This window comes from Meles meles, chromosome 3 (genome assembly GCF_922984935.1).
Source record: "Meles meles chromosome 3, mMelMel3.1 paternal haplotype, whole genome shotgun sequence".
Classification (NCBI taxonomy): Eukaryota; Metazoa; Chordata; class Mammalia; order Carnivora; family Mustelidae; genus Meles; species Meles meles.
Genome location: NC_060068.1, coordinates 45,370,070 through 45,384,114, shown reverse-complemented (window position 1 = coordinate 45,384,114; position 14,045 = coordinate 45,370,070). Strand labels below are relative to the sequence as shown.

The 14,045-nt window shown below is 35.5% G+C and overlaps 1 protein-coding gene across 4 annotated transcripts in view; it reads right to left on the bottom strand.

Annotated features, from left to right (window-relative positions):
* The window catches only part of CSNK1G3 (casein kinase 1 gamma 3), a 115,198-nt gene that overhangs the window by 43,910 nt on the left and 57,243 nt on the right, over positions 1-14,045 (bottom strand). For all 4 annotated transcript variants that reach the window (XM_046000035.1, XM_046000038.1, XM_046000037.1 and 1 more), the window contains exons 5-6: positions 3,043-3,191; positions 1,160-1,394 (exon numbers count right to left, since the gene is read on the bottom strand). In XM_046000035.1, the coding sequence (XP_045855991.1) occupies positions 1,160-1,394; positions 3,043-3,191 (384 nt within the window). The remainder of the gene's footprint in view (positions 1-1,159; positions 1,395-3,042; positions 3,192-14,045) is intronic.

Genomic DNA, 14,045 nt, shown 5'->3' with positions numbered 1-14,045 from the left:
TGAGTATCAAAATAAATAATGACAGCAGTGAACTATACTACTTTCGGTAAGAATCCATGAGTCCTTACTTACTTTAGTCAATAAATGGGAAAAAAAGAAAAAGCTTCTGCTTACATTAGCTTATCAATAAATACATAAGGACTGATGAATTAGAAAATCATCAATGGATCGTGGGTAAAATTTGATGAGGAGCAACATATTTGTATTTACATAATCTCACAAATTCACTTACAAAATACTTCTGAATGGCAAAGGGAAAATAGGAAACTTGTTAAGTATAACTTAGCAGACACTACACTAAGCAAGGGATGAAAACTACATGCAACTGACATCACACACCACCTGACATGACGCACTGACAACACCTCACTTGTGATTTTGTGCTACAGATGCACACTCAAATATAATCATGAAGAAATTATGAGACAGACTCAAATTGAAGACATTCTATAAAATATCCTATAGATACTCCACAAAAATATGAAGGTCATGAACTAAAAAGAAAGGTGAAGGAGTGTTCCAGATAAAAAGAGACTAGAGAGATGTGACAAAAATCAATGAAATATATGTTCCTGGAATAAATCCTTGACAATAGGGTGAGGGGGAGGAGAAGAGAAGCTATAAGAAACTCTGTGAGGTTGATATTATTTTATAAGGAACCCTCTTTAAAAAGTTAAATAATTTGTCTCAAGTCATATAGTTTCTATACTGTAAACAAAACCACTAAGGTTATGTACTCTCAGCATTCAATGTATTGGGCAAGATGCCATCTCCTTGGCTGGCTGTATAGAAAGCCAAAGTCTCAATCAAAAGTCTTCACACACACATTAAATGCAGTTAAAATTAAGTATTTTCTCATATTCTTTAATAAAAATAATCATGCATCTGCCTAACCATATCAAAGTTGAACATTTCAAGTTGTCATATTTTAAAAAGAGTGAATGTAAGGATCTGTCATTCATTTACTCTAGAGCAACTTACTTTAAAAGAATTGTATTAAATATAAATCAAAGTAAACTCTAGCCAGATGTGATAAATAAAAATTACAACAGAAGCAACTGTAATCCCCCCAAAATTGAACCATAATAACAAATAAAAACTCACACTCTTAGGATAGTTACTGAATTCAAACTTCTGTACTTATGAAAGGTACACATACCTTTTCCTAAATGTGTGTTTATGCTCATATATCTAGCTGTTCCTGTAAGGCTCTTGTGTTCTCTGTATGGTATGTGTTTCTTTGTCTCTGGATCAATATATTCCTTTGCCAAACCAAAATCTATAATATGAATAACTTGCTGGGTTTTGTTTCCTGGTCGTCCTATTAAGAAGTTCTCAGGCTTTACATCTCTGTATATCAAGTTCTTTGAGTGGACATATTCCATGCGAGAGATCTTGATTCACACACACACCAAAAAAAAAAAAAGAGAGAGAGAGAAAAGGAAGAAAGAAAGTTTTATTTTAGGCTGTCACTAGCATAAAAAAGCATGATAGAGACAAGACAAAATTCTCACAATGAAAACAACATAAAGAGAGCTATCAGAAAATAAAAATAATCTTATGCATCTGCCTAACTGTATCATAGTTAAACGTTTCAAGTTGTCATATTAAAAAAAGAGTGAATGTAAGGATATCTGTTTCAACTCTTTAAAGGTAATATAATATCAGTCTATAGTTTCTCAAAAATATATCCAATTATGACCAAAAGTCTTTGCTTTCACTGTATTGGTCAGTTACAAATCTAAGTATTTGAATTTCATGAATTCCTTTCATACTGGTGAGCTGGATTCAGTCAGCACTTACAGATGATCCCACCTCAGATAATCAAAAGCGTTACTAATACCAAGTCTTGAACTGAGACTTGCAAAAACACATATTCATAAAGTTGCCATTTGTTCTTATCAATTCAATCATCAAACAACTGTTACAGTTACATTAAAGAAACTGAGATCTAAACCATTAAATAAAAATAACACAGTACCCTTTAGGATATCTTTCTTTTTCTTTTTTACAATGTATTTATGTCTTTCCTTAGGCATTAAACATTTTAAAAGATCCTGAAACCAGAAAATCTTGGAAGACCACTTTAATGATAATATAGCACATTTTCACCAATTCTTTCACACATTTTCAAATAATGTTCATTGTACAAAATGTCACAATGTAGGACATTACAAATAAGAAAACAAAATTGCTTCATTTAGCAGTAATAATAGTTGACAACACAATGTAAACATATAGTCACTTAGGGCCATTTTTGTTTGTTAACAAATTCTGGATCCTAATATACAATATTTCTATGACCCATACTTCTTGGTAATGATATACTTTGAGCATTTTCCAGGTTATAAGACCTTTTTTTAATATGTACTTTTTAATAGCTACCTATTATTTTGCATCTATTAATAATTTACTGAACTAATCCTGTAATTTCTCTACATTTGGGTTGTTTCCCTCATTATGACAAACATTCTTGCACAAAAAGCTTAAGGATATGTGAACAGTTCCACCAGCTATATTTGTAGAAGTGGAATTAATGAGTCAATGGAGAAAAACAACTTGCAGATTTTGCAACATACTACTGGCAGAGATTTCAAAACTGCCTTAAATCATCCTCTGAGTGGTTTCCCCTCAGGTTCCCTGAAATTTAAATATTTTATAAGACTCCCTCGCTGTTTCTTCTTTTCCTGGGCCATTAGAATTTATTACTACTAACATTATAAATCCACGTTTCTGCGAGTTCTCTTGTCTATACATTCATCTTCTATATGAAAACAGGGCTAGAAACAACTCTCAAACTTGAGAACATTCTGACTTAAAGCAGTAAGATATTAATTCCTTCACCCAAATAAAATACAGTTGGCTCAGTTATTTTAAGTTCTATGCATCCTAAAAAGGCAGTGAGATGAAAAGTAGAGACTTCATTAGCTCAAATGTTCTGTAAAGGTAATGTCCCAAAGCCTGAAGCTTGCAATACGAATGTGTGACCAAAAGAACCATACAAACTGTTCAAACAGCTTCTGAACCTCCTGCTTGACTTACCAGCTGGATGGCGATCATGAGAACGGTCTTAAGAGAAAACGTCCTGTCACATAAATCAAACAAATCTTCCAAACTAGGTCCCAGCAGTTCGAGCACCATGGCGTTGTATTTACCACAAGGGCCAAAATAGTAAACTTGAGGTATACCATCTGGGAGAAAGAAAAATGATTTTAATCACTTCCTCATCTTAAATGTCAAACTTCTCTTCCTAGGATATTAATAAGCAATTTAAGAAATATTTTTGTATTTTTAAGAAGTGCAGCGGTATTTGCGCTTTTTGCCTACACATAATGAACTTTTTCTGAGCCAACCTTCTCCCTTCCTGTACCTTCTGCATGTTCCACAGGCAGCCTGGTCACACCTGTCCTGTAGCTGCATTACTGAACATCACGGACAGTGCTTCCGTGTTGGTCTCCAACACCGCACCAGAGACAGGAACGGGGTCTTTTAGCCTCATATTTCCATGGCCTAGAGAAACACTTGCCACACAGGAAAGATTCAATTTTTTTTTTTAAGCAAGTAGTCACTGCTCTCTTAAATAAATCTGAGGGGAAGCATAATGCTAGCATCACGCTCCCAGATTCTCATACTCTGGTATACACACACAGTACACTTCCCTCCCTGTGAGTGCAGGTAAAACCCCCGATTTCACTCCAGCGGGTAGGTTCTGTTACGTGACAAAGGTGACGGAATCAAGGCCCCATCAGTGGGCCTGATCTAATCAGGTAAGTCCTTTTAAAAAGAGGGTCTAAAGGTCAAAGATATTCAAAGCAGTAGAGAAGCTCTCTTGTTGGTTTTTAAGATGCAAACTGTCCTGTGTAGAAGGTGCCATGTGCCCTGGAACGGTGGGCAGGCTCTAGGAACTGAATCCCAAAGCCACAGGGAACTGAACTCTGGAAATAACCAGTGAGCTTGGAAAAGGACTCTGAGCCTCAGGTCAGACTCTCGTCCAGGCATACACCTTGATTTAACCCTGGCAAAACCCTCAACAGAGGACCCAGTTCAGCCATCCCCAGAGTCCTGGCCCAAGGAAAATGAGAGGTAAGGGTCTCCTGCTCTATGCCACTAAATACTAAGTAATTTATTATATGATAATGTAAAACCATACAAACTCCAAATATGAAATCTAAATGCACAGAAATCATCTGTATTTGATTTTTTTGAACTAAGAGTTTCATAATAAACGAACAGATCATCAGTGATCAATTTATCTTAAAATACATTTATTTATTCATTTGTACAAAGCAAACTTCTTCCATCTTCAATGTCTCACTTTTACTCACGAGTGATTTTTTTTTCTGTTTACTAGTTTGTTTCTAGTAATTTCAGAAGGGAAAAGACTCTCTCAAGATACAACTTTCCTATTCTTTTTTAAACTGTCCTATTCTTTTATAAATACATTTCAGCTTGCTTCTCCATAACATAAATAGTTCGGATAAGACCAGTTTTTCTCAAATGTGAATGAGTGAGGCAGCAGGCCATCTGGGGACAGGAAGACAAGATAATAAATCACCGTGGGGGAAGGGGGATAAGTTCAAACTGCATACATGACACCCCTTCCCAGAAAGATTCCCTACCAACCCCTCCATGTGTGTGTCAGCACACCCCTGCACATACACCCGTAACACTTCTCATCACAGAGTATCACTATTGTAGTGTAAGCCGCTCTTATCAGAGCCTGTCTTGCATCCATGTGTCAGATCTACCCCTCACATGTGTAAAAGCAGAAAAAAAAAAGTTCAGAAACAGTGAATGAGAAGCTCACTGGAGTTTATTCTTTAATACTGCTTTTATTATGCTATTAAGAGCCTGGAGATGCAAGTAAGACATTAAAACTTCTCAGCTACTAAGTTTTTAAAAATATTTCCATAATGCCTTTTTTCCCCCCACTCTACCCCTGAAAGTTAATTTTCATGCTGTTAATTAAGCAATCTCTAATAACGCACTTCTACTCTTTAGTTTATTGCTTCTGATCTGTAGGACGAAAGCAAACCAGATCAATCAAGCTTGTTAGAACTATATATGGAAGGTAAAAATAAACAGGTTCTGAGGTTCTTCTACGGAAGGACCGTCAAAGGGCAATGACTTCCTTCTGAGTCACCATCTGCATTCCTAATAATTAAAGTTGTTGTGAAATGACCTCTCAATAAGGTAGCAATATACTTTGGTTGATTAAATAACTAATTTAGGGACGCCTGGGTGGCTCAGTCAGTTAAGAATCTGCCTTTGGCTCAGGTCATGATCCCTGGGTCCTGGGATAGAGCCCCAATCGGGCTCCCTGCTCAGCAGAGAGTCTGCTTCTCCCTTTGTCCCTCCCTCTGCTGTGCACATGAGAGTACATTGTCTCTCTGACAAATAAATACAATCTTTTTTAAAAAATTAAAAATGACTGATTTATTCAAATGTTTTCAAAGGTTTCAAAAAACAGAAAATCACTTAAGAAATCTCACCATCTTAAGTAATTCAATGAATGCTTACAGAACATCCACTATATCCTTATGCACATGGTGGGACACTATGGATTAGGGAGGACAAGACACCGTGATCAAGGATAATTAAATCCAGGAATGCAAGTTTAAGTTAACATCCAAATATCCACCAATGCAACTCACCACAGTAACAGAATAAATATGAAAAACCATCACATCTTAATAGGTACTAAAAAAGCATGTGACATTAACTCTCAGCAAATCTGGAATTGAAGGTGACTCCTTCAACCTGGTAAAGGGCCTCTATGAGAAACTCATAACCAACATCATACTTAATGGTGAAAGAATGAATGTTTTCCATTTATGGCTGTGATTAAGACTAGGATGTCCACTTTCACCTCTTTTATTCAACAGTGCAATGAAGCAAAAGAAAAAAAATAAATAAAAGGCTTTCTCAAAAATGAACAAAGACAGTCTGTCACTTTAAGAAAAAGTGAAATAATTTACTTGTTCCTATTTGTTTCCAATAATAAAATTCAAGCTTTCACATGAAAATCAGATTTTGGCTAAATTCATTCTGCCAGATGACCTTTGAAAGCTTCCCAATACTAAAAAGAAGAAAAATAGAATACCTTTTCTGATGAAACTGTGGTAACATTAACTATTATGACTTAATTTTAGGTAATAAATATGGCAATCATTGAAAATCTAATTCAGTAAATCAGTATTTTCCAAGTGACCAATATATGTGTTTATAAAACCATGCAAAGGTAAATGATCTAAAGTACAGTGGATTTTAATGTAAGAGAGAATAGGAAAAGGCTTTTCCATATGGCTTTTAACTCTATACTCCAACTTGAAGAAACTACCACTGGTCAAGTTTTAGTGCAGTATCAAAAGGATATTTATAATTTAAAAGTTAATTAATTAGCCTGGACTAACAAGGCTGTGAGTTAAAATCTTGTTAGAGAAGTAGGAACTGAGACATTCTGGGCGGGGTGGGGGGTGGGACGACTGCCCTAACCTTTCCAAAATAAACAAAAATATGCATACAACTATACTGAAGCTGTGTTGTTGGTAACACTAAAAGAAAGAAGAAAGAGAAAGGAAGAAAGAAAAGAAAATTAAAGAAAAAGAAACCAAATGGGAACCACCTAAACATTCATCAACTCCAGAATAATTAAACCAACTCTGCCACACCCACACTGTGGAACTTAAAAGAGCCTTTAATGACCTATGGAGATAAATTGTAAAGGACAAACTTCTGCTTTTTACTTCTAGAAGTCTGAAGTGATCAATTTTGTCATTTACAACAACCATACATTACTTTTAAAATAAAATGCTTCTAATGAGTCATTAAACACAAATACGAAAGGAGACTGGAAGGAAAAACCAAAGAGCTAACAGATTACTGGAATCTGTTACTGGAAGTGTAGGTGATTTCTATTCCCATTCTTATACTTTTTAAACTTTTCCAAATTGCTATGAACAACCCCAGGCTATTTTTACAATTAGAATAAAATACTCATTTTTAAAAGATTCTTCTAGGACCACAAAGAATATCTTGAACTGGAAAATGATTTAGACTCCATTTATTTAATCCATGTATTAATTCACTGAGCAAGTATTTTTTTTTTAAGATTTTATTTATTTATTTGACAGAGAGAGATCACAAGTAGACAGAGAGGCAGGCAGAGAGAGAGAGAGGGAAGCAGACTCGCTGCTGAGCAGAGAGCCTGATGCGGGACTCGATCCCAGGACCCTGAGATCATGACCTGAGCCGAAGGCAGCAGCTTAACCCACTGAGCCACCCAGGCACCCCTGAGCAAGTATTTCTTAAACATTCTCCCAAATACTGAAGATTATGCAGGGGTACCTCTACTCTTATTAACTCTTAGCTTCATTCCAGAGCTTCTAAAACAAGCTAAGTATACCATTCTGACTCTGTGGCCTTATAATGTGGGTAGCTTCCCCAGCCCTCCCAGCGTACCCCAAACACACAAGGAACAGGCCTATTCAAAGGTTCTGATTTACTCTGCCTTATTATGAGCTCTTCTAAAGCTGCATTTCAAAAATTTCTACTCTGGTTCTACCATCCAAGCTGCCAAGTTCAATTTTTACCCAACTTTCAAATCTCCTCTTATCAAACTATTTCTATTAAGCATGACATTAATTTTTAAATTATTAACACACAATTTCCCATAGATGAGAAAAGGCACGCATAAGTAAATCTGCTCCGCTCTATTTCATACAAGCCAACTCGTTGCCAGGAGAAATACCATGAACCTAACATGCACATTCAATCAAGCTATTTACATAACCTACCTTTGAGCATAATAACACCGTAAGAAAAATCAGCAAAGAGACAAGAACTTTGTTTTCTCAAAAACTCCCTTTAATGGCTTCAAAGTGTCTCAAAATTACATAGCTCTACCTTACTCATGATGGCTAAATCCCATAAACAGCATTACATTTTATCGAGTAAATTTAACACGTAGTCTACAATTTGAACGAAAATACTTCAGCTTTATCATGTAATATCATTTTACCTTAAAATATGACTCAGCACAAATTTCTGAGGGAAAAAAGAAGATAACTCTAAATGACTCTTCAAGATACATACTGTTCTATGAATCAGTGAGTGTACAAACTTCTTAGGTAAGTATTAAAGAACATATTTCAATACCAATTTCATGTCACTGAAGTATAAAATCAAGAGTTTAATTTTTCCTAAAAGATCAAGAACGTAAAGCAAACACTGTAAAGGTCAAACTAGAATTTCATTCCCCAGGACAAGTTTGGGCAGTTTTCTGAGCAAACAAAATTAAGTTGTTAGGAGTCAGGAAACGTTGCGACCAACCAACAAGAGTTGGGGAGTACCCCGAGCAGCAACAAAACAAAATCACCCCAGTCAGTATGAATATGAGAGGCAAGACCACCGTAGAGGATTTATGGAAGGAGAGATGAAGAAAAAGAAGGCGAGAGAGAAGAGAAAGGCAGAAAGAAGGCTTAGAAGGAAGAGTAATGAGGTGTTACATCATTACCCATGCCTCTTGATCACAGTACCTGGCTACTTAATTGCAGGAATGTAAACCAACTAAGAGGCAGGAGCAAACTTTGTACTTGGTCTTACATCCAGTGAAGTTTCAACTATAAACTCACACTGCACCCAATTTGACTTGTTCTAAAATTCTTTGTGAGACTACTATAAAGAGCCATCCATGTGAATTTATGGAAGTTAGTTCTGATCATTCCCAATATCACTAATTTTCAGGGCTGCTTATTAGCACCCCTTATCTTCAAGTCAAGTGTATCTATCCCCAAGAAAAGCTGAAGAGTGGGCAAAAAAACAAAATTCACATATTACTTGAAAATACAATCTCACCCTTAGTCTCCTAAAATTGATTTTAGGAGAGTAAACCTGCTCTGCTCTATTTCATATGAGCCAGGAGAATTACCTTGAACCTAACATGCACATTCAATCAAGCTATTTACATAACCTACCTTTGAGTATTAATAATGCCATGAGAAAGATCAGCACAGGGACAAAAACTGTTTCAGTTTTCTCAAAAACCCCCTTACTTTAATGGCTTCAAAGTGTCTTCATTTTCTATTTCAGCCTTCCATTTAAGTGATAAAACATTCATTAATTTAAGTCACAGAACAGTATCAGCAGGTCTAACAAACACTCTTAAAGACGGCTTAGTACTTTACGCCAGGTGTGGAAGTACTTCAGTTCCTTAGAGTTGGGCAACAATTAAACATTATCATTAAAAGAAATAATATCATGATGTTTCTTTCCATTTTTCAGGTCTGGTATTGTTCTTATGAGAAGGATTAGAACAAAACCATTAACATTCTGATTAGGAAATTTGAACTCTACAGATGTGCTTAAGAAAACTTAAAATCTGACTAGAAATAGTTATACAGAATTATCACGCAGGATATGTTCTTTCCCAAGGAAGTTTTACTTTAAGGTGCTCTTAACCTTTACCATAAATGTTTTCACTCCAGCTCCGCAGTTCTCAACATGTGCTCTGGAGATACACAGTTGGGGGGTAGGGGTGGCCCATGAGATCCTTTCAGGAGGTCAATGACATCAAAATTATTTTTGTAAAAACACTAAGATGTCATTTACCTTTTTCACTCTCCTCTCACAAGCGAAAAGTCAATTTTTTCAGAGGTTACATGACATGTGATATGGCAATGGACTGAACGAAGAAGAATAAAAGGAGAATCTGGTGTTTTTTTACTAAGCCACACATTAAAGAACTGTGCACATTTGTAAAATAAGGACACTTTTCTCAGATATTTTTGATTTGGAAAATAAGTTAAGTTGTAATTGTAAAATATAATTGTAAAATGTGATATTTAAAAATGAATTAATACAGCAACATATTTATATTTCTGTTTTGAGTGCTCATAAGGTAAATATCAATAACTATTAACTCACAACAACAAAAGGTCTCTGAGATCTTCAGAAAGTTTGAAGAGTAAAAAAGGATCCTGATACTCAAAAGTTTGAGAATTGTTGACGCAGCTGTACAGCAAGCTCTAATGTGAACAAGCAGGAGCACTGAGTTCCAGACTTGGACAACAGTGGTTCCATTACATTCAAGCACCCACGCTTAGTAATAATATTCTACCATAACCCCAAATAAAATAAAGCCACCTCACTGTAAAAAGAAAAAACGAAAAACAAAAAACAGTCCTTTCTGTGATAATTCTATGTACACATTGAGATTATCCTAAATTTCAGAGAACATTAAAAAAATAACACCTACAAATAAGTATTGTTCATTATATTGAATATTGAATATTACATGAATAAAGAATATTGCATGAATATCTAATAAAATTATATTCATTATGTAATGTTCTATTATTCATTATTTAGTTATTATTCTCTGGGCCTAATTAAGGAAAAAAATAAATCCTCTGTATCATTTTTACCCCCAACCTTCTAGTTTGCAAATGTTTTTCTCACAATGGGATACTTGATATTTAAATCAAAAATTAAAACAAAATATGAAATCATACTGTTTTTAATGCCCTTAAACTTTCAATCTTTTTACTATTACATAGAGAAATTTAAAAATGATGCTTCACTTTAGAAAATTAAATCCATAACCATTTAGTCCTACTCTATTCAAAGGTATTTTTTAAATTTAAGATTCTTATGTGATTAATTTCTCACTAAAAATACTATAATTACCACATCACATACAACTAATCTAGTATCTGTACCATATAAACCAAACTAAAGCCACTAACAGTTAACCCTTCCTTCTTATATTGATAACGCACAGCATTCTTTAAATGTACACATTTTCCATCAACTATAAGGGCTTGAACACAAAAACTTTGTACAGTTCTATCAAAAGTAGCAATATAGTTATGTATTAAGAGTTCAACATTCCGTAAGTGACAGAAATTCCCATACAGAGAGGCCTCCATAAGGAATGAGGAATATTATGTATACTTAAGAGGACTTCTAAAAGCAATTCAGCTAAGAGAGAAAAGGGAACTCTCGGAAGCTGCTACATCAACTGCTGGTTATCTGAGCTGAGATTAAGTCTACACGAACCACTGGCTCACCGATACAATATTCTTTATTATGTTTGTTAATACCAAAATACAACAGGTGACATCCTAATTAGTATATTCACTTCACATTAATAGTTTTTACAGTATTTTCTCTGCTTTCTCAAATAGACGGAAAGAGTAGATACACAGAAAGATACATGGAAAGAGTAGAATTTCTTAAATTTCTTCAACACAGAAAAACTGATCAGGCTTCCCTGTGAATACACGGAAGTTCAGATATTAACAAATGGATATAGCCAGGTTTAAAAGCTTTGTACTGTTACAACCTTTCTTTTAGTAAATAGTACAATCAAATTTCCATACATTATAAAATCACCAACACACATTCAGCTAGCCAATAGACCGAAACTGCCTTGAAAAGATGTGAAAATGGAGGCGTCTGTAAACCCAGTACAAAACACAGAGGCAACAACTAAATCCTGACGTTTTAACAAGGCACACACCAATAAGGCAGAGGGGTCAGTACAAGGCAGGGAGAGGAGCTCTTTTAACAGCCCCTGAAAGGCAATACTACAGATAGGTATGATTTTAGAAACAGCCACTGCTGCTATCATCTAATTATTGTTTAGAACTACATAGTTCAGAGCACATCAAAAAGCCAAGGCACTGACTTAGAAACAATGATTTAACATATGCATGGTCTCACACAGGGTGTTTAATATCACTCCTATAGTTGCAGATTTCCAACAACAGTAATTTATAACAGAAAAAAGATTATTCTACTTCCTTTGGTAAGCAATAATTTATGACAAAGAAAGGTTGTTTTAATCTCTGTGAGAAAGATTATCAGCTAATAAAGAGATTCAGAGGAATAAATAATTGCCCCCAACAGAGGGACCTTTGAAAACCATTTGATGTGAAGAATTAACATAAAGAAACAATACTCAGAATCACTGATCTTCAGAGAAAATTACCCCATAAATTTCAAAACATAGTCCCTGCACTCTCATCAAGTATCAACAATTCAAGTAAATAAAAAAACATATTATTCTAATAATTAAACCCTATCTTCTCTAGAAAGTTATTATTTTTAGATGGCTGAACTGTACAGTTCAGTTAATTAGATAACTATCTGGCTATCTTCGAGGTTTATCATTTCCATTATTTTATAAAGTACTTATCATTGATTTTTTTCCTTCTACTTCCAGATTCCTAAAATGAGGAATTAAATTTGCCTAATTAGAGAATAATACACAAATGAAGTAAGTTAAAACAAATAAAATTTTTGAAATTATGGCTATGCTTCTGTGTCAGAAATGAAATAAACTAAAATTATAATACTATAACAATCTTTATAATACTGATATATCAAACTTTCAAAACCAATCACAGAAGTTAAAAAAAAAAAAACTACAGGAAATTCTGGGAATTCTATATCACAACTTCACATCTAGTAAGAGAAAACAGTCCTTCTCATTTAAGAATTTATCAGTTCAACCATCTACCAAGGAACTATAATTGTCAAGCATTCTGCTCAGTTTCAAGGATAAAAAGTCAAATATAGCATTTCATTTGCCTCAAAGAGTTCAACTGTTAGTGGAGGGGAAAAACATAAGCAAACAATAATGAAATACAGTATGATACATGAAAAGTAAAGATATATTCAAACCAACGTCAGGTCAAAGAAGAAGCATTTTTGTACAGAGTGGAAAACAATGTCCGGAAATGCATTGCAAAAGAGGTGATATTTAGCTAGGGCCTGAAGAAACGAATTTGTTGAGAAAGAAAGACATTCCCAAAGGAGAATACATACAGATGAAAATACTAAGATCTTTTCAAGGAACAGTAAATTGAGAGCAACCAGAAAGTGGATTCCCAGAAAGACAAAGAAATTTTATGCTAAATGGTAGGACAGAACTCTGTGTTCATCCTAACCGGCCAAAATCAAAAGATATCCAAAAGAGCAAACAGACCTTTGAGAAGAGAGAAAAATCACTGGGAAAGTAAGGAGAAAAGAGGGGAGGGAGCGAAATTCTAAGTATACAGAATTTCTCATTCCACTAGGGACAAAAATGGATAACTAAATTTTAACAATGCAGGCAAGAGGTAAAGAACTGGAAGTTATGGAGCGCCTGGGTGGCTCAGTGGGTTAAAAAGCCTCTGCCTTCGGCTCAGGTCATGATCCCAGGGTCCTGGGATGGAGCCCCACATCGGGCTCTTTGCTCAGCAGGGAGCCTGCTTCCCCCCTCTTCTCTCTCCGCCTGCCTCTCTGCCTATTTGTGATCTCTGTCTGTCAAATAAATAAATAAAATCTTAAAAAAAAAAAAAAAAGATTTGGAAGTTATCCTTATTCAGACACCAATTTCATCTTTTTCTCCCTCCTCCAGTTTCAAAAAATTCAAAATCTTAAGATGAAAGCCACATACGAAAAACAGGAGGAGAAAGCTAAAGGGAGCCGATGCCTTACTTTTGAGCAACTATATCAACCCTACAATGGTCTACCTGAGAACTCCTTGTTTATTTTTCCTCACAAAACATCCCTTCACTTGTGTAACTACTGTTGTCATGATTCTTGTTACTGACAAAGTCATTCGTGCCCAACGCAGAGGTCAGTGTGGTTTTCTCTCTCTGTTCCTCTTCTTAGGTCACACTCTACTCTCCCCGGGGGATCTCAGCCATTCCCTTCATCTTAGAAACCACCTATGGGGCGCCTGAGTGGCTCAGTGGATTGGGCCGCTGCCTTCGGCTCAGGTCATGATCTCAGGGTCCTGGGATCGAGCCCCGCATCGGGCTCTCTGCTCCGCGGGGATCCTGCTTCCTCCTCTCTCTGCCTGCCTCTCTGCCTACTTGTGACCTCTCTCTCTGTCAAATAAATAAATAAATAAATCTTAAAAAAAAAAAAAAAAAAGAAACCACCTATGTGCTGATGACCCCCAAATCTAGATCTTCTTTGACTCAGTAAATGCTTGACTGGATATGACAAAACAAGACTATTCAATGCATCACATCTTCGCTACCACAGAAAGT